The sequence below is a fragment of the Seriola aureovittata genome, chromosome 4 (genome assembly GCF_021018895.1).
Source record: "Seriola aureovittata isolate HTS-2021-v1 ecotype China chromosome 4, ASM2101889v1, whole genome shotgun sequence".
In the NCBI taxonomy this organism is placed as follows: domain Eukaryota; kingdom Metazoa; phylum Chordata; class Actinopteri; order Carangiformes; family Carangidae; genus Seriola; species Seriola aureovittata.
In genome coordinates, this window is record NC_079367.1 from 6,940,190 (window position 1) to 6,960,489 (window position 20,300).

General features: G+C 39.3%; 3 protein-coding genes across 4 annotated transcripts; 1 reads left to right on the top strand and 2 right to left on the bottom strand.

Moving 5' to 3' along the window:
* The first annotated feature begins 520 nt into the window (after positions 1–520).
* Positions 521–4,601, top strand: xaf1 (XIAP associated factor 1). Its single transcript, XM_056373161.1, has 7 exons — positions 521–686; positions 1,715–1,850; positions 1,938–1,994; positions 2,515–2,710; positions 2,803–2,873; positions 3,765–4,040; positions 4,145–4,601. Exons 1-7 carry the CDS (start codon positions 649–651, stop codon positions 4,175–4,177), a joined length of 807 nt encoding a protein of 268 aa, XP_056229136.1. The 5' UTR covers positions 521–648; the 3' UTR covers positions 4,178–4,601.
* A 110-nt stretch (positions 4,602–4,711) lies between these two features.
* Positions 4,712–9,242, bottom strand: tekt1 (tektin 1). Its single transcript, XM_056373160.1, has 8 exons — positions 9,006–9,242; positions 7,885–8,070; positions 7,618–7,783; positions 7,092–7,220; positions 6,810–6,956; positions 6,503–6,728; positions 5,448–5,644; positions 4,712–5,122 (listed from the first exon to the last, which is right to left on the bottom strand). The coding sequence occupies exons 1-8, from the start codon at positions 9,199–9,201 to the stop codon at positions 4,963–4,965; spliced, it is 1,407 nt and encodes a 468-aa protein (XP_056229135.1). The 5' UTR covers positions 9,202–9,242; the 3' UTR covers positions 4,712–4,962.
* Positions 9,243–9,339: 97 nt separating this feature from the next.
* On the bottom strand, positions 9,340–20,273 carry inpp5ka (inositol polyphosphate-5-phosphatase Ka). Of its 2 annotated transcripts, XM_056374653.1 has the most exons (14): positions 20,151–20,273; positions 19,667–19,822; positions 17,172–17,276; positions 16,979–17,087; positions 16,661–16,777; positions 16,155–16,330; positions 15,953–16,064; positions 15,676–15,785; positions 15,526–15,552; positions 13,893–14,109; positions 12,890–13,027; positions 12,719–12,802; positions 12,536–12,640; positions 9,340–12,397 (listed from the first exon to the last, which is right to left on the bottom strand). In XM_056374653.1, exons 2-14 carry the CDS (start codon positions 19,750–19,752, stop codon positions 12,302–12,304), a joined length of 1,482 nt encoding a protein of 493 aa, XP_056230628.1. In that variant the 5' UTR covers positions 19,753–19,822; positions 20,151–20,273; the 3' UTR covers positions 9,340–12,301. The 2 variants fall into 2 exon arrangements, with proteins under 2 accessions (XP_056230628.1, XP_056230629.1); XM_056374654.1 differs by lacking the exon at positions 15,526–15,552.
* Between the last annotated feature and the right edge of the window lie 27 nt (positions 20,274–20,300).

The window sequence follows — 20,300 nt, forward strand, 5'->3', positions numbered from 1 at the left end:
CTGCTGCATTCAGGAACTATCGGAAACTACGCAACCCTCAAGAATAGGCAACAAAAGTTGACTAATACTACAATTGCTAAGAATCACAGGGTGTGGAATTATGATAAATATGTAAAAGTAGATTCAAAGTATATTTTGCTGTGGTATCCATGTTACTCAGGATTATTTTGGAGACGAAGATCGCCAGCTTTGTTTCAAATTATGATGAACACGGTGTTTTTCCATCCTTAAGAAGAAAAAAAAGGTCTCAGCTGTTTGGAAATTTGGGGTTTGCTATCCATGATTATTTATTAAGACGAGGTAAGACTAAATATTAAACACAATTCTCCGTATAACCCAATACAAGTCAACAACACTGCAAACTAAAGTCTCAATAATGACTAATTTCACAACATAATAATATCCGTATGGTTTGCTGTTGTGTGATGTTCACGGTCAAGCCCGTATAAACTGAATTCTTTAAACAATCATAGAAATCATTATTTAGAGATCTTTTGCGACGCCCTGTGGTAGATACGCATAATAACATGGTGAAACTTGATTTCACTTTCTGTTGTGGTGAACTGAGACGAGAAGTGTCAAGACAAGCTCCCCAACTAGTGATTAGGTTTCAACTGTTCGTTGATCTTTATTCAAGGATTTCTATCGATGGAAAACAAGGAGGCAACACGCATCTGCGGCCAATGGTGAGTTAACTTCATGTTATTTTTATTATTCAGTTATTTTTGAAGGAGTACACACCAAATTACATTACATTACAAGTCTGGTTGTTTGAGGTTGTTTATCATAAAAAATAGGACGTAAAACAATATGGACGTTTTATAATAAGGTTGGGGTACAGTTCGACATAACATTACACTGAATACAGTGTTTGTCAATATAACTATTATACCAACAAACACCTGCTCACGTGGCAGCCAGGGCATAAAGTCTCTCTGGGGGAATTATGTAAGCTGTATTTGTAAGAAAATATTGGAAATCCCCAAATTGTACAAGTGAATAACTGATGACAAGGAGATATGAAGTGGTAAAGCGTTTTAATTGAGTTTTTCATAAGAAAGAAAACTTTAAAGCTCAGGAGCTTTCACTTTGAGATGGCCTAGATTTAGCTTGAACTAAGAAAGGTTTTGAAACAGGGCGGATTTAACCGCATTGAACACATTCATTTGTCACCAATGTCCAAATTACAAGTTGAATCATGGAATAGTGAATATTCTAGCCCTTCTCTCGATTGTTGAATACAGAGATACTAAATAAAAGGCTGAATGCAAATTATAGACCAACAACAGACCAACTTTTATAGAACACATTTAACTTTCTGTTATAAGTTTAGCAAAAAAAACTTTCTGCTAAAGTGAAGGTGGACATACGGGTCTTATTAGACTGTGATGGGAAAAATAAAGCTGTGAAATACAAACAGGATCACTGTCTTCTGCATTTGACAAAGTGCTCCATTATGACCCCCAGTATTACTTAAGACCTTATTTGTGACTTTTTGGTCCATTTTTAAATTGATTCCTACAAGGGCAGACAGAAGTGTAAATATAGGATTGTTTATTTTCAACTAATCTACATATATATATATTGGTATTGGGTGAATGTTATTAAAACAAAATATATTATATAAAATATAGCACTGGGTGCTATATTTTGTTTTAATAACATTCACCCAAGTAAAAAAGATAGTACATGACAGTCTCCTACTCTTTTTTAGCCACAAAGAGGTTGCAGAGGCCAACTTCGCTCTGCATGAAACGCACTGCAGTCGCTTCTTATGTCTCTGTCCCGACTGTGATGAATCAGTTCCCAGGGAGCAACTGAACCAACACAGAGAGGAACAGCACACTCAGGTACACACACACACACACACACCCACACACACACACACACCCTTACGTGTGTCATAAGGGTGTGTTCACAGCTCTGTTTGTTTGTAGGTGAAATGCTCCAAGTGTAACCAGAAGATGGAGCGTCGTCACCTGATGGATCATGAGGTGAGTCCAGTGGTGCTGAAGGCTGAACATGAGGAGAAGTACACTATTGTTCAGGACAAGAAATATCCCTCATGTAATCCACGTTATTTATTTAATATTATGTATTTTTATTTCTCATTTAAGTGATTTTTATATTTCTTTCCTCCGTTATAAGCTCCTGTACGCCTGTTCATCACTGTTACTAGTGGCAACAAAGGACAGACTATTAATCGATAATTTAAGTAAAAACTTTTGAATATTCATAGAAAAAAAGACTCTTGTTTTAATGGGTTACAATGGAGGCATGGAGTTTGAAAGATGTCGGTGTTTATCAGGCAGAGAGGGTGTAAAGAAAGATTGCATTATGGGAAATGTAGGACACTGTTTGTGGAGCTTAAGACACACTAGGGACTAAAAGTTATGATATATAGATGTTTTCTAGTTTGAAACTTCAGATCTTGACACAAGATTTGTGGTAAAAGTTCAATACAGTGTGTGACATTTATTTATCCATCTGACTCTGCTCTGCTTTGTCTCCCAGTCTGATGAGTGTTTGGAGCGTCTGCAGGCCTGTCAGTTTTGCGAGCTGGAGCTGCCGTCGAAGGAGCTGGACGGACACTGTCTGGTCTGCGGGAGCCGCACCGAGCTCTGCAAGGACTGCAACCGCTACGTCAAACTGAGGGACCAGCCGGAGCACGGCTTGACCTGCTCGCCTACCGACACTCCACCAGATAAGAGTAAGGGGGATGCAGGATTCAGCACAAACTTCAAACCTCCACTATACTATTATCTTCTCTGATTAACTCTTGTCATGTCCATTCTCTTTCAGAAGAACAAATTAGAGTTAACTGTAGCGGATGTATGGCATCATTTCCAGCTGAGGATATAAACAAACATGAGGTATATGTTTTTTTCTTAGTTGTTCTATAACACATTATGGGCACAAGTTCTCAGGTTAAACAGAGGTTATGTGGACCATGGGAAAAGCTAAATTAGATTGAATTAAATTATTAAATCTATAATAAGTGGGAGTTACATTTCATACAAATCTGAATAATGAAAGCAATCAATTAAAATTCTTTCCGTTATGTTTTGTTTGAAGTTGTGTGAGATAATGACCTGCATCAACAATTACATTTTTTGATTTATACATATTTGGCTGATGATGATGTCTGATGTGACCCATTGCAGCTAGTTTTGGGAAGAATCTAATTTCTGATAACTTTCCAAAATTGTGTTATTATATACTTTTGTTGTCACGTACAATTTGTTATCCTCCTGAATTTCCAAATGCTTAGTGGCTATTGCTTTATATAAAGCAGGACTATGTAACAGCCACTGAAGCTATAAATGACAATCATGAGATAATGCTAGCATTTAGCTAAAATGCTAACAAATATAATAACAGTAGTACAAATGGATAAGAGTCATAAATTACTGATAAATTACGTATTCTATTTTGTAAATATCGAATTGTACATATTATATCATTATCTATCATTTATCTTTCTAAGTATTTTTTTCTGACATTTTCAGTTTTCCTTCTTTGTACTGTCCACTGCAAAAATATCTCATCTGATCTCATCTCATCTTATACAGCAATATTTTCCTAAAGTTGGCTACTATTATCTAACTTTGGCCACCACAACTTCCTGGTCATACCAGACCAAGACATCCTGTGGCAGTAAAAGCTGTTAGCGTATTGAATTGAGCAAGGGGTTCAACTTTGACATTGTGCTTTTGTCTCTAGTGTGTGATAGTAATACTTTTGTCTGTATCTCGACAAACCAGCTGGAATGTTCCTCAGTATCCACATGGCCAAATGACTCCGACAGCTCTGACTCAGAGGAGGGAGAGTGGGAGGGAGAGTGGGAGGGAGAGAGGGAGGACAAGAGCGATTCCTCCGGACAGGTGACCACTCCTCGGCTAAGCAGCGCTTACAAGGCAAACTCCCAGTCAGACAGACCCAACGGTGGTCCCTTGGTTAACGGAGGAGATCCAAAACAGATCAGCACCTGCCCCCACTGTCATCTGGCCCTGCCCCTCCTCACACTACGTTGGCATCAGGTAAAATTCCTGTGTTGCTCCAGATTTGTTTAAACATTGCTGAAAAGTTCCAATGATAAGAGGTTTTCCCACCTCTCTCTCTCTCTCTCTCTCTCTGTTTTTAGGCAAAGTGCCAAATTCACATCCTCTTGAAATAAAGACAGAACTCCTCAGAAGAGATTTGCTGCTTCAGGGATTTCTGCTTCTGCTCAAAATGTCATTGACAAAAATGTGGGTTGCTGAGAAGTGATTTGGCTGTTGGCCTACATTTTTTTATGTTTAAGTGTTGGGGTTTACATTTTGTTTCTACTTTCAGTGACCTTTAGTTTTTTAATTAGTGTTTGCATGTTTTTGTTCTTGCATGAAGAGAAGGTGGTTCAGAATATAATACTATACGCTGTTTCTAAGCAAACTTAATACTCCTGATAACTTTGTCTTGTCTTGTCTGTTAAATACAAATACAGCCATGAAACCATGATGCTACCTGCCTCTGTCTAATCCAGTGAAGAGAATGTTTTGAGTCAGAAACATCACTAAAGTCTGTATTAATACCTATTAAAAGGTTTACATGTCAAAATCCAATTCATTCCAATTCATTTCAAACACGTATATTTAAAAACATATCAAGATACTGCTGAAGCAAGTTCCTGTCACATACTGACAGTGTTTACATCTACATCTCTTAAAGAGGCTCTTAAATGTTTCATTTTTTAAATGAAAATGATTCAAAGGTTTTTTTTTTTGTATGTTTTTCATGAGGGAATCAAACAAACCACTATAAATGTGTCAGATAACGCAAAAAATGTCACAATGACCAAACTGAAATCCTGTTTAGACCAAACTAAAGAGAAATAGACTCACACGTATTTTAAAGCTGAATTTTATAGAACTGCATTTTGAAAGAAATAATAGGTATCTGTCAACCTTTCCTGTTGCTGACTGCTCAGAAGTTATGTATGATAATTGGCTCTCTGTGCTGGCTGCAGATCACCTCATCAATGTAGAGAGAGCTGGCCTTGATCTCGATGTTTTCCTGCAGCTCCAGCTGGCAGCGAACAAGAGTCCTCTGCTCCTCCTCTGACCGGGCCACAGCCTCGTGCAGTCTGAGAGCACAGAGATAAAGAGACGCCACATAACGACTTGTCCTGAAAGGTCAGGTCTCTAAACAGTACATCAGCCAGTGTGGGAAGAACAGTGTTAAGTAATGACTTAATTAAGTAATAAATATATTTCAGAGGTTTTGTTTTTCCTGCAGTCATTACACTTTCTGACATTAAATTTATCATTTTTATTACCATAATGTTTGAACTCTTCCCCTGGTTAAAGCTAAAGTAAACTAGCAGCCACAATAGCTGCAGCATAAATTTTTTTAAAATGCGTATGTTGCATCGTCCATTTACATTAGAGGCGAGTGTGTCCCGGCCTTACCTGTTGATGTGAGCGGTGAGCTGCTGGACCTCGGCGAGGAGCTGGGTCTGTGCTGGATCGTGGCATTGCTCCTTGGCAGGTCTCTGGCGACGCACGTCCAGCCGGGCCTGGGCCAAACTCAGGAAATGCTCATTTTCTGTGATGGCCACCAGGAGATCCTCTCTGATCCTCTGCTGGCTGGCAAACTCAGACAGAATCTGGAGAGGAGGGACGTGTCACACAGAGGTCAACCAGTATTTACAGCACAGATAGTGAATTAGAAGCAAGATTCAAGCTACAATCGTTCAAAAATGGTACAAAAACCTTGGAAAGAAATGGCACCAACTTATTACAAATATTTTCCTGGGACTATGAAATGAAGTAATAAGTCATAAGGCAACTCTAAGCTATTATGAATACAGTCACTCTTCATTACAAACTCACCTTTTGTTTCTCTTTTTAATGAATTCCTTCGTTACATTTTCTCTTTTTCATACAATACCACTGAGAGTAAATGAAAATATGTTTGTTTTTGTTTTTGGGTGCAACAACCCTTTAAATATTGTTCCATTTCAGCACAATCAACGTGCTGAAGCTGCAGTTCCTCTGCAGAATTTGTACTTTCTACTTGTCCCACAGAGTTTTGAAGCCAACATTTTGTGAATGCCGTGTCAAGGGACAAGACGGTAACATTAAATCATGAATACTGATTATGCAAATACAACACAATAGTGTTTTTATGCTGAAGTTTAGGAGTGTTAACGTCTCTTGGCAGAATGGAAATGCTCCTGAAACAGCTTTCAAACCATGTGCTATTAAAGCGTTATTAGTATCAACTCCAGTGTGATCCTGTTGAATCCAATTTTCCCTTCGAAAAAAGCCAGTCACATTATTTTCCACCTCTTCATCCATAGTGAAAACATAATCACTGACTGACTAATATCTAATTTTCAATAAAAACTCAATATAAACATGATAAATCAAAATAAACTGACTAAATTTTTCTAAAAACATCTGCCTCCCACTTGTTTCTTTTCACCTCTCTCTCTCTCTCTCCCTGCTAAACACATCTTTACCTTGCTCAGCTGATCCTCCATCTGGCTCTTGGAAGACTTGATTTCCTGGACGTTCAGCTGAAAGGCTTCTGTAGTGACCTGGACCTGCTTCTGCATGTCAGCGGTCGTCTGCTCCAGCAGAGACTCCACCAGGGCCCGTAGGGACAGAGAGTTGGTCTTCTGCTGCTCCGCTTTGGTTATGTTGATCTCTGAGATGTTCTCCCACTGCTTCGGAGTCACTGTCAAGCTGAGAGACGGAGAGTTATATGACGGAGCCCCTGCAGACATACACCGACAACGTTTTAACCTCAAAGACGTTGTAGATCACCTTGGCAAAACATTGAGGGTGTTTTTGAACTTCTGCTGGTTTTTGATGGAACTGGTGGTCATGATGGCGCAGGAGTTGTCGATGCACTGAGCCTCAAATTTTTCCTTCAGATCCTGCTCTAAATGGTACTTGGCAGATCGGTTCAGTCTGGAACACACAACAGTACGTTTAGTTTTGGTTTTTACTGTCGACTCTAGTCAGTGATGTTTTCTTTCCCGGCAGGTTTCAAGACAATAAACATCATAATATCCATTTGATTTGAGTCCATATAATCTTTCTTACCGTATCTGCTCAGTGATCTGCTCCAGCACGCGCTGCAGGAGGGAGGCCACCCCCTCGATAACCTCCCTCTCCTTCAGCAGCTCTCTGTCCACATCATCGTGCACCCGCTCAGAGGGAAGACGTTTCATTCTGCAGGTCACAGAACAAACACAAAGAGCTTCACTCGTCGGCTCGTCCGTACTGCCGCTGCAACCAACCCTTTCTTCTCTTAACTTTTAATTTAAATAACTTTTTGATTAGATCTTTCTTCCCTTACACAAAATAGTGTTGTAGCCCTAATTCTGCTGGTGACATAAATCCTTTAAACTTATTGAGGGGGAGCGGTCAGTGAATTTCTTAATTCAAATGGCTTTACTTTTTTCATTTATACATAAGCTTCACAGAGAAAAAAGGTGTTGAAAGTTTGGACCGAGCTACAGCAAACTAAAGACAGAAGAGATGTTATTTGCAAGGGAAGTTTCTGAAGTTTGCAAAACACTACAATACATTCTTCCTCTAGCTGATCAAGATCCCTTTTTATCCTCACCTCTCCTCCAGACAGACAACAGTGACTCTCAGAGGCTCTTTACAAGCCTCCAGGGCCATCGCCACTCTGCCCTGCAATGCTATGAGGACATCGATTTCCACAATAATCTCCTCCAACTTCACCTCCAGCTCCTTCTTCAGGAACTGAATGTCTCTGACCCGCTGATCTGAAAAGCAGAAGAAAAAAATAAAACCCCCCACTGCAATTCACCTCTGAAGTCTGTGCAATGTCGACACAGACAAGCTGATTTTTTATTCCTCCACTTACCCAGACGCTTGTTGTCATCGTTTTGCATGCGTTTACATGCTTTATCGCTCTCTAGGATAAGCCTCATACATTCGGCTCTGAAGAGCTCCGAGTGGTTCCGCATAACCTCAATACTGACTAGATTAGGTCCACTATTTTGCAGGGGGCTGCGCTCCGGAGCCGACATTATTCTCCAGCGGTCAGTCACTGACAGTATAGACAGGAAAGAAGAACATAAAAGGAGCTGTGTTAACTTTTGCCTTTGCCTTGATGAGCTCATAGTGCAACAGGACAGTCATGACAAAATTCTACATGGCATAGGACTAATAAAAACATAAAAGTACATTATAAAACACACATATGTAAAAGATAAAAATGATATACATGCAGTCAATTAAGAGGTTAAATAATGTATTAAAAACACACAAACCATGAATTATTACAAAGACAGTCAACAAAAAACAAAATATGCCTCTAAGTGCAGGACTTATAGCATTAAAGAGTCAAACAGCCACAGGAAACGTTTTTATCTTAAACCACTCAGATATAAAAAAAAGTTCTCTTAATCTCCTTCCAGAGGACATTTCCTCAGTGAGAGGTGCTGCTGGGTGAGAATCATCTCCAACGACATTTAAGGCCTTTAGGTGAAGCTGAACTTTATATATTCATGAAATGTCAGAAAGAAATAGGAACACTTAAACACACCATGCAAATGTACTGTTGAACGAAAAAAGTATTGGGTAACATTGATAACGTGACAGGTTTACAATGCCTGAAACAGTGGATTGAAGTGTTCAAGCAGTGTCATACATACAAATAGGCACTATATAATTTAGCTGCGTTAGGTATTTGCTTTGAAATGGATATATGTAACTACAATTGTTACAGGTTTTCCTTAATGAAAAGGTTTAATTAAAAAAAAGGATTAAAAAAAACATGTTAATTTGTACTGAGAGCTACAAAAAAGTGAGCGTTAACGTTATTAGCCGCCACAGTTAACTTTTAAGCTAGTTATCGGTTTGAAAATGACATTATTTGTCGGTTCTTGCTAGCTTTGTAACGTTACACAAAAAGATACATTACAGCAAAATAAATAAATTAATTAATAAATGATTAAATACAAGTATCGTGTTTGAACGTACCTTGTTCTGTGCGGTTAAAAAAAACACGAAATGTAGCAGTTTTAATGTCTTCAGCGTCTCGCTGGAGTTCAGATGTAACAAAACAAACGGTTACTATGGCAACACATGACACGTCATGGACGGACGCGGTCAGTTTTTCTGGAGCTGCTGTCATCTTGAAATGTGACAGTTCTGATGCTAAAAAATTCAAAATCATTAGCTAGAAGTTACAGTTACTATTGTTGTAAATGATCTAACGTTATAATTTGACACAAAAAAGATGCCAGAAATTCTACTGCTAATGACTATTAATAATAAAAAAAAAAAAAGTGTAATCAATGGGCCACACAAAGAATAAAGTGAGACTCATTTAATAATTGCATTTGCAAAGCTATACATTTGTTGGTATTCTGATACAGTACATTACATTTCATTATCCTACTACAGTAGTTGAGAAAATAAGTCAACTCTTTAGTTCAAAAACAAAATTAAAATAAAATAAACAGTGACATTATAAATTGGCTAATGTAATTGATTCCAGCAAGCCAATAACAACATCCAGTAAAAGAAAATCTTCATGGAGCTGAAAGTTTAGAACAGCAATTTTTAAAAATCAAGAGGATGTCAAAACAAGGAAGTCCATGAAAACTATGCCAGAAATAATCCAATGAATGTTAAAGATACACACTGTATCAAAATTGAGCAGCATAGTACAGTACAGTAAATGTAAAGCGATAATCATTTCAAAGGCACTTGTTGAATCCATATTGTACTCTTAAAACAAGGTATTCATATTCTTTCTTAATACGCACTAATTTTAATGAATAAGGCTGTTAATACTAATTCCTTACAATAAACAGTGCAACATGTCTTTCTGTGACGCCACAAACAGTAAAAAGGGAATGATTACTATCAAGAAAAGCTGCTGGTGGGTTAATGATACCGCAAGCTGAAAATTAGTCATCAGTAATCTGCTCCTCAAAAAAGTTAAATTTATATTATCTATATATATCTGTTTTCAAGTTCTCCAGGAACAACTGAAGTTAATTAAAATACTATGAGGAGAAAATCAAAACTGCCAAAATCTTTTCATATCTTTCTATAGCAGTCCACTCACACACCAAGGTAAGATATTCTGTGAGCCCTATGAATATCACAAATAACATTTAACATTTAAACATACACACACAAATAGATCAAGCTTACATACTGCAGCTTTGCTTTCAGGACAGTTTCACAGATTAAGATCAGCCCTGCAGGACTAATAATTATCATATTTTATGATGAAGAATACTTTTAATAAATACAGCATCTCTTTGAAGATATAAGAGTGGAAAGGAAAGAAAATAGTCAGATCAACTATATTTAATACCTCAATAAATCTGAACTTCTCCTCATTTCTGTCTTAAAGGTTTTTATTCAATCGTTATCTATCTGTCAGCCAAATCTCTGAAGTCTGTGGGGGCCACCAAATACAAGCTTCATTTCAGTCTTCTGTCAAACTGAAGTAAATTGGGGCAAATCTAAACAATTAGCAAAAGACAATATAAAATGTCACGAACATTTGTCAGCAAAAATGCCTCGTTGATACAAATTTGTTGTATAAAAACATGATTGGTCCCATTTTATCCTCAGCTTTATTAGGATAGCGTTATTTCTGACAGACTACATGTTCAGTGGTCCCACAGACTTCAGCAGAGTTTGAGGTGACATGTTGGTTGTGCAGTGACTCAGTTTTTATTTTAAGGTGGGGCGTTTCCTTTTGGCTCCTTCCTCCTGCAGGTATGAAGCTCTGATTATCCCTCCAACAAGGAACACTATTTACTTTAAAGCTTTTAGCCAGACTGAAACGAACACATGGAAAGTCGGCTCCTGCTCCAGCATCATATTTGCCATGAGCATGCTAATTAGTCGCACAAAGGATAGACATCTCTTCATGTTTGCTAAGCCAGCAGTGAACATTTGCCTCAGCAGTGAACCATGCATCAACTGTGATCACAGTCACAAAATAGAAAAAATGGACAAAGAGCTTTGTTAATTTCGTGATTCCCTTTTCCTTTTCATAACGGTAACAGGTTTGTTCTGGACTTTCTACGAGTTCCAGCTTTTCTTTGAGCCAACGCAGCTCTGACAGCAACTTCAGCATCTGGAGGTTTTTTTTTAAATAAATATTTTGATCCATAAAGACAGAACTTCCTTTTTAGCAACTGACACACACAAAGCAGCAGGCCTCAACATTTCCTACAACATACTTACCCTTCTATTTTATCAACACGTCTAAGGGCTTTTCAAACTGACACATCAAGACAACTGCAAGGGATATAAATTAGTAAACTGTAGGCTACAACTTGAACTAATTTTTTTTTTTTGCCTGTATTTGTTTACATTTTGGAAAATTACACCATTAAAACTATGCCAAATTAGCCATTAACAGTTGAAGTGATGATTCTCAGGCAAGTTCTGGATTTACAGGAACTTTCTTCTTCCTACGATTTGTAACGGATTAACAGACGTTTATTAGAGATGAACACCAGAGATAATATTGTGGGAAGATTAATCACTTCACCAAATCAAAAAATATGTGAATCATGTGTGTGTGTTCAGTTTTAACTGAAAAGGAATATAAATTTTGATGAAGCAATCAAGCACTAATGATTTTAAAGTTTCTTAATAGTCTTGATGAGCTGTGTTATCCGGCCTCCAGCTGTTGATCGTATTGATTAACAGGGCAAATACATAGGTCAAACTACATAAAGCGGCCTGTATGCACCTTCTTTTTCACCTAACACAGTATGTTACCTCACATCTCTTTCTCCACACACCCATGGGGAAGTGTTTCAAAATCTCCGGTCTAACCTGGTCCCTCCCATTCCTCACTCACCAACCACATGGCAACCAATCAAAGGTTTTCATCATACTGCATGACCCTATCAGATTCACTGCTGCACCGCGTTTTAGCCCACAAGACAAAGCTGGCACTTCTTTGCTCAGGTTAAGGCCAATTTAAATTTGAGTTTCCGTTAATTGTCAGGTTTTAAATCAGCTTTTAAACTCTGGTAAACATCTGTACAGAAAATGTGACCATAGAGACCAGTTGTAAAATAAAAAAAAAGCATAAAGTGTACTGACCAGAAGTGTAAGTAACTAATAACCGCACCAGTAGCTATAGAAAGGTCAGTGGTGACATGTGAAAGCATGAACAGGCAGTGTTTCCTAATCTGCTCTTTCAGCGGCAGGTTAAGATGCACAGTGATGAAAAGCCTTGGGTAGTCCAGGCCCCGGACAGTGTCATCTCTACATCATACCACAGCTATGAATCACTTCCAAAGCTCTTCACTCTCTACGGTTTTGTCTAGTCCGTTAATCTTCTCAGGCAACAAGCCTTCCTCGATGGCTACCTTGGACTCGTGGACCTAAAAGAGAAAGCGGCAGATCACCCTGGTGCTCAGTTTAAATCAGTTTCAGGTTGTCAATTCAGATGAAGGGGAAAATAATTATCCATTAGTGGACTGATCTGGGGATACAGTATGTGTTCCTACAGTATGACTCACCTTGAATGGTTCACTGATTCCAATGATGCTCCGCAGAGTGCTGCTATAGTAGCACAGCACACACTCTCCTCCCCGCACAGGGATTTCCTCCTTACTAACATACACCTACAAAAACAGAGGCACGTTTAGAAGACATGTCAGGGTTTTTCTAATGCTTTTACTAACTGGTGAACAAGCTACTACCTGTATGATTTCCTCATTGAAGGCCACCTCGTCATCTTTGACCCACGTGTATGTGATGTAGTCTGTGATACTGGTGAATCCAACCTGAATGTCACAGAAAACTTTAAGACTCTCGTACTGAAATATCACATTTTAAACTGACAATTATAAACGGATGTTGTTTCACCAAACCTTATAGAGTCCGATCCAGTCCCACATACTGGAGGGGAACGGCTGCAGAGGGCTGTAGAGAACCATGGCATCGATGTCTGCGCTCCAGTCGCCCTCCGGCTGTAGACGCACCAGAGGAGTCTCGTACATCTTCCTCAGCTGGAGGCGAGGAGAGATAAACTTGTGAAGTGAAACTGTCGTGGATTATGATACAAATGAATCAGTAAATAGCGATCTCTCTTTTGTAAATATTTAAAAGGATAAATCCTGTTATAGCAACTTTAGATTTTCTTTTCATAAGTTGGGCCACAAGTGAGGGATCTGGAAACAGGGCGACATCGCTAAAAATAAGTCTGACAGGGAGAGAAACGAGACGATGCCAAATATGGCCACGCTTGTTTTAAAGAGTCTGTGTTCAACTCTCAGTTCTTCTGTAGCTTCGACCTGAGTTTCACTTCTTATTTTACTGTTCATTGATCGTTTTCAGTCACATCGGTTACTGTTGATGATGCAGATCTCAGCAATTACTTTGGTGAATACAACAATTCTATAACCAATAGAAACAATGACCTAAGACAATAAAGAGCAACTATCCTTTGAAGCCCTTTAAAAGATGAGACTGGCAATAATCTACAGTTTTGTTATTGTAAACAAATTAATGAAAAGACCCAAACTAACAATGCATTAGTTTGTCTTCCAATCCTAACTGACTTTACAAGCTTGCTTATGGTTTTTAGTCTTTTAAAAACATTTATTGTTGGAGAGCTGAATGGTTACAGCACACTCGTAAGTGCAGTATCTGTTGTTTAATTCAAATGTTGCATGTCGCACCCGTCTCTCCCCATGTTTCCCGTCTTCCTCTTCACTATCTACTAACCTTTAAAAACATTTTCACAAACAGCTCAGTGACTCCCTTAAAACTGCTGTTTTTTAGCGAGTGTGACTCAAACACAAAAGTGGCTGAGGGATGGTTAATTGTATCTGTGTCATTCTGGAGAGCACAGCCTGTGTTCCAGTTTCTCACCTCCAGTGTGAAGATGCCGATGACAGGCTTGTGGTCGCTGATGCTGTACTCCATGTTGCTGGTGTACAAGTCTTGCCTGATCTTCAGAGGGTAATCCTCGTCCTCCTCCAGCTGCTTCGCGTCCACAGTGTTTTCCTCCTGCTCATCGGTGGTCGTGGCTTTGGATCTGAGTCGCCACAGAATCCTGTCGGTCCAGGCAGGTTTACGCTTCTTTCCGCTGGACAGGTTGAACAGACAGAGAACAGAGAGGAGGAGGTTTCAGTCAGGAGAGGAATCAACACTGTTGTGAGATCCATGACTGAGTGATGGATGAGGAAGTGGGGAGGAAACTGAAACATGGAAAACTATACAATGTTGAGACAATTACTCAACCCTACATGACATACAGGGTGAAGACATCAAGACACACAAGTTTTTAAAAAAAGGAGTAACCTGAAGGAATTCATCTTACAGTAAAATATTTTCACAACAAGCAACACTGACACTTCCTGCAGTGATTTATGCTTAAAAATGTTTTTTGTTTTTCTTGTCATATCTTTATATATTTGAAGAAAGGGCAGCCTGCATGAAAGAAATGATGAAAGATGTATAGGAGACATTTTCTATATCATGTTAATCTATATTATTACAACTCTGCTTCTTCAGACATAGAGTTTTTTAAAGTGTTAAGAAATAAATGTTGAAATGTGGAATGACTTTACTAGTGCTGTACATCTTAAAGCAACTACGAACATCTCTTTGGTCTTTGTGACAGTAAATGTGACGTAGTTTCTTCATTACAGACTAAACAACAGCTGTTGTTGCCGGGCAACCTCCAACATAACTGGTCCCATGTGTGAGTTGTATCCAGTTATAAACCAACAGACACATATTGAATTAACCAGACATAAAATCCACATTGCCAAAACATCCATTTCTGGCCATGCATGTTAGCTGTTGAGTAGCAGCTGTTCTGTGTTAATGTAGACCACTAACACTTTGTTATTTAAAGGTACCCTGCCGAGTGTAAACAAATACAGTTTATCGCAAAACCTGAGGCCTGATTAATGTGTAGAATGTCTTTTCTATTTCATAAAACATTTGTAAAACCGATTTTAAAATATTTCAAAATCTGAAATGTTTACATCCACTAAAAATCTTCTTATAGACGGACTTTTGCCGGTACATTGCTATGCATTACACCATCAACAGTGAAATCAAATGAAATTGAAATGCATGTGATATAAACAAAAGAGGGGTCCACTTATAAAAAACATTTCTGTATCGTGTCACTGGTGGTCGTAAACTCCACCGGGTACCTTTAATAACAATATCATCTCCTGTAACGACAGGTCTGTGAGCTCAGACAGTGCTCTGTAAAATAAACAAGCATTTCTTTTCAGAGACGACCTGATGTTTGTCTGAAAAGGCTGTTAGCTGTCTGCTTGTTTAGTTTGTTACAGGTGAATATAATCTTTATTAAGCCTTTAAAACGTGGTTAAAAGTTACTGTATAAAAAAGAGGATACTACTTTTACTGGTTTGTTAAAAGTTGTGTGTAAACACAAACTGAAGTGTAGCTGGGTGGATTAACACAGAGGTAACCTGATAATATTAAGGGGGGATTTGGACACAAACGTGCTTTGCACTCTTACTTAAAGCCAAACCATGTCCTGTAGAGCCTGTGAAGTTGGAAACAGGTGCAGATATAAATATTATAAGAGGCTGAGTGATTTACAAAGTAGAATTATGATTAATTAGGATTGATTGTGTTGATTTCTAGTATGTCACCTGGAGACACTTACCTGCTGTCATAAGTATCAGAGTTTAAATCAAACTTGTACGTGGGTTGAAAGTCCAGAGGCCCTTCATCAAACTCCTGAAGCAGCTGTTCTTTCTTCTTCATCATTAACAGCTGCAAATGACAACGCACATATTCTCACGACCTCCCAAACTGAGACGAACCACGATTAATAAAAGTCATGCACCAACCATTCAAGTGTTGTGCTGACACCCTGCTCTGTCATATGAGCAGGAGTTAATTACCCTGTAAACAGCTGGATGAGTAGCTAAGTGTCAAACCTGATCTTTGCTCCACAGCAGGTTGTAGGTTTGATTGTTGATACAGGAGCGGACAAAGTGCATGCCGTGGTCCTGAATGCGGAAGTTGAGATCTCCAAACCAAAAGACCAGCCTGGAGATACAATGAGACAAATGAAGCTTCATATTCTTTAAACATCTCTTTGGGTAAACTGGAGTTTTTTTATTCTGTACAACTACTCACCTGTGGTCAACGATTTTTGGAGCCTTCTTACATTCAAAAGTCTGCGTGTCCATGATGCGCTCAAACTCATCCACTCTCTCTGTGGCATATTTCATGTGAGCAGCCAAGTGGCAGTTGAGGAAGCAGAGCATGTGGCCATAGAAGGACAGATGGATGGACACGCCCCCTTTGTTTCCCTGAGAGACAAACAGGAAGAGAAGACACCAATGTAACTTCAACTAAGACGGAAACAAAAGATAAAGTTATCAACTTATATCAAGTGTAAACAGACCAGCTTACATAATAAGATGGGATAAGATGCTAAACATTTACTTCTGCTTCTGTGTTTTCGTTCATCAATGTGACACACAGTGGGATGTGGGGCATTTTAATCACACATTTAGCTCCAGATCTTATTAAAAAGGGAAGTGAGCCTATTTCAAAGGTGTTGGGGAGCAAGAGTGCTTATGCAAATAAAGTAGGATGACGTCTGTGTGTGTGTTTGTGTGTGTGAGTGTATATCTCACCCAATAGCCGAAAATGCCTGTTCGTGTGTAGGTGGCCTGGATGTCTCTGATGAAGGGGACGTGCTCCAGCTTGGAGAAGAAGAGCAGCAGCAGACCCTGCATTCTGATGGATGACACCTGAAACACACACGTAGTATATACAGTAGCAAATGTGGCATTTCATGTAAATCTATGCGCTGTTAATATCTCATCACACAATGCTAAAATTACAGCCATCAAACGTCTCTTACTGAAAAATAAAAATGACAGTTCTGTTATTGTTAACCTGTAAAATGATAATGTGTGTGTAGGTGTAAGAAGGTGTTTTTAGATCTGTACCTTAATGTATTTCCGTGGTGCCAGGATAGACATGAACACATGACTCCACGGGTCGTCGAATACAATGTCCGACACGAATCTCAGCGGCCTGGAGTACACCTCCTGCAGACTAACGTAAACGCAGTTTTAATTGTCAGTCACCCTGCCACATATCCAGTTACATAAACAGACTACTGACCCCTCCAGCACCTACCCAATGACGTAGAGGTCTGGGCTCTTTGGGGAGTTCAGATGGAGAAGCGAGGTTAAATCACCCGCAGGATCAACTGTGGCCACGTTCCATGTGACTATGTGCAGCCTGTGGGCGTGGAAGACATTTACACATTACTTCACATCAGAATATATACATACTGAATCAGTGATAAATGGACAATGTTATTAGATATGATAATATCCCTTTAAAATATACAGTATCACCTCACAACTTGTTAAAGAGCTTCATTCAGTGCAGCAAACACCAAAGATGATCGCATCAACGAAGTTACAGTGAGTTCAAAGCGGTTACAGTATAAGTCCTGTGCTGCTACAGTTAACACATAATGAGACAAGTCATCTCTGTGCCCACGCTCACAACATCCATAACACTTCATTTTCTCTGCTCTTTAAAAGCACACTCAAATGTTTGACATGAGTTCAAAGAACAGTGTTCTACTGGAGGGTTTCAATTACCAAGAATCAAAAGTGTCTTTTGTTGTGCAGGTCATTGAACCCACAGGAGAGAAATCCATGAAAGAATGTTAAAGAAAAGGGTAAAAAGGAAATTAATAAAAAGGAGAGAGTGACATCAATTCTGTACAAAAACTCAGACTATCTCCACCTTCAGCATACAGAGAAGACAAGCAGAGAGGCGACACTCGTTCTCCACCTGAAACTGTCTTTCTTCGGCTTGTTGGCTCTCTTGCCACAGATGAGGAAGGCGTTATCCAGCGTCTTAACCACTTTCTCGTGCAGCACGTTTTTGGGGTCTAAGTCATCCACGCAGGTCATCAGCTGGTTGAGCCGATGGCGCAGGACCAGTTTGCTGCCCGTCGACTGCGTGTTATCGCTGCAGAGGCTGTCAGAGCGGATGCGCCCTGCCGTTCCAAACAGCCGACTGATTTCATCCATTCTGGCTCAAAGTGTGAAGTGAAACGATGTCGGCGGTCTTCTGACAGTTCGCAGTGTAAGAAAAAGAAATCCCAAATTTGATGATTTCAGGAATGTCTGGATTGCACGAAGGGGAATCAAATGAGCAACAGTGTGAAGTTTTGGTGGCTGCTGCAGAATCAAACCACGGAGTGAAATGAGGAAAGTCCTGGCTCCACAGTTGCACCGAGTGATTAGTGAATTGTTTAATTTGTCTACAAATCTTCTTTGTGTGCTAAAAACAGCATCTAATCTTATTGTAAAATGTTTCAACATTAGGCCTATTAAAATAATTAGGAAACCAACTTGCATTAGTGAACATAAATTTTTTTTCTTCAAATCCACATTATTAGGAAACCTAATCCACCTGCCAGAGTGCCAGTGGATTTGTAGTCAAAACTGCATTGTGTTTAGCCTTGCAGCACATTCAATCTTAAATGAGACAGACAATTATGCTTTCAGGAAAGCCTTGGAGTTCTGGTACCAGTAGCAAGCGCTGACACGAAGAGAAGAAAAAATATTTTGCAGCTGTAGAAAGAAAAAGGAGTAAAGAATAAGGATGACCTTGTAAACCCTGTCTTTCAAACTTGGACATGCCATCTCTGTTTACAGAAGGCAGCAACAAACTGACAACAAGATCAACACAAGATAGTGACCATGAGGCGATATCTGCTGTTCCCGTATGAATCTGAAAATGAATCAAGCTGAAGCCAAATAAGGAGGAAGGTGAGAAAAAGACTGGCGCTTTGAAAACTCCCCAAATCACAAAAACTGACTCAAACAACATTAAAGCCATAAGAAATCTAAATTGAAAAAAAATTGACCAATTTAGAAAAATCATTCCCACAAACTCTTTTGAGTTCTACAGTAAATAACTTTCACTAATCCCCTGATCACAATACCATATTTCCCAGTGTATAATTACGGTTCTTTACAGTTCAACAGGCACTGATCGCTTGCTTCACAACACAAACAGTTCCCCTGGATTACAAAGGCAAGAAATTAAGCAACATATGAGTCTGCCTTCACCTTAAACAGTGTGGTATGAATCATAAGAAAATTCTATAGTCTACAACTGGGGGTTCACAATAGACTGTGGGAGTTAGAGTTAAAATGAACTCTGTCCAGGAACTATTCACTGACAGACACTTCGAATCAGTGAATAGTTAAACAAGACACAAAAGCAGTTTAATTCCCACATATCACCACATTTATGATGAGGTATAAAGTCAGCCATTTTATGACTGTGTCAGTGCAAGTGTGCAGCAGTTCAATATAAAATATCTCAGGCCGAGGTCCATTCATAAATCCAGCGTTTGATTGTACTGCTTATTGATAATATGTCTGACACTTTTTTTTTTTTTTTTTTTTAAACTATGGTAAAAACATGGCGTATCAACATAGTATCAAGGAACATGTGGTCAAGCAATTTATTAGAGATTATTTTCCCTCCTGTACACCGTGAGACGCGGTGACCTTCAAAGAAAGCTCATGGGCTGTGGGTTAGAAAGTTTGCCAAGAAGCAAACGTGGATGCAACAGTGACCGCAGGGCAGAGGCCAACCTGAAACTGTCTCCGTCGGAGGTTCCCTTCTTCGGACTGGGGTCCGGCTGCTGGACTTCTGACTGCTCCTCATTCTCCTCCATCATCTCCACATCCGGGACCAATCAGGCAAATCCGCTATAACATACACTACGGCAACTGAACCGCTGCTGGAGCCTGAACAAAGTGAAAAACACTAAATAAATACAAAAAGAAAGGTTTTGTTTCGTATCAATGACCGTTAGCTAACACTGCTAACTGTATTTTAGGTATGTGACTGCGGAAGTGTCCGACACTTACAGAGCTCTTGTCATAATTAACGTATAGCTAACTTATAGCCTAGCTAACCTAACGATAACATCACGCCCCGCTGCTTTTACTGTAAATGTTATTTACAGGTGACGCTAGCTACACTGCGCAGCTAGCTAAACGGGTTTTTATTAATCAAACATTTAACATTCGAGCTAAAAACATGAATAAATGAGGGAGGTTTATCGAACACTACCTGATACGCTTTGGTAGCACTTGTTTTCGTTGTTAATCTACTTGTGGAGCAACGCACGGTACTATCATCAGCAGCCTGCGTACAGTCGCTGCCGTTGACCCCGCCCCTCACCCCGGAAGCGCCGCTTTCAAAATAAAACTATACCATTTG

What these genes read in the sequence shown, in the direction of transcription:
- tekt1 (XM_056373160.1), bottom strand. Translation starts at nt 9,201, where the DNA reads ATGATTTTGAATTTTTTAGCATCAGAACTGTCACATTTCAAGATGACA. An exon ending in CGATGACAACAAGCGTCTGG is followed by an intron (nt 7,784 to 7,884) that starts GTAAGTGGAGGA and finishes TCTGCTTTTCAG; the next exon opens with ATCAGCGGGTCAGAGACATT. An exon ending in CAGATCACTGAGCAGATACG is followed by an intron (nt 6,957 to 7,091) that starts GTAAGAAAGATT and finishes TGTGTGTTCCAG; the next exon opens with ACTGAACCGATCTGCCAAGT.
- xaf1 (XM_056373161.1), top strand. Translation starts at nt 649, where the DNA reads ATGGAAAACAAGGAGGCAACACGCATCTGCGGCCAATG. An exon ending in ACACGCATCTGCGGCCAATG is followed by an intron (nt 687 to 1,714) that starts GTGAGTTAACTT and finishes ACTCTTTTTTAG; the next exon opens with CCACAAAGAGGTTGCAGAGG. An exon ending in AGGATATAAACAAACATGAG is followed by an intron (nt 2,874 to 3,764) that starts GTATATGTTTTT and finishes TCGACAAACCAG; the next exon opens with CTGGAATGTTCCTCAGTATC.
- inpp5ka (XM_056374653.1), bottom strand. Translation starts at nt 19,752, where the DNA reads ATGATGGAGGAGAATGAGGAGCAGTCAGAAGTCCAGCAGCCGGACCCC. An exon ending in TCGGCATCTTCACACTGGAG is followed by an intron (nt 13,028 to 13,892) that starts GTGAGAAACTGG and finishes CCTCGCCTCCAG; the next exon opens with CTGAGGAAGATGTACGAGAC. An exon ending in ACTGGATCGGACTCTATAAG is followed by an intron (nt 12,803 to 12,889) that starts GTTTGGTGAAAC and finishes TGTGACATTCAG; the next exon opens with GTTGGATTCACCAGTATCAC.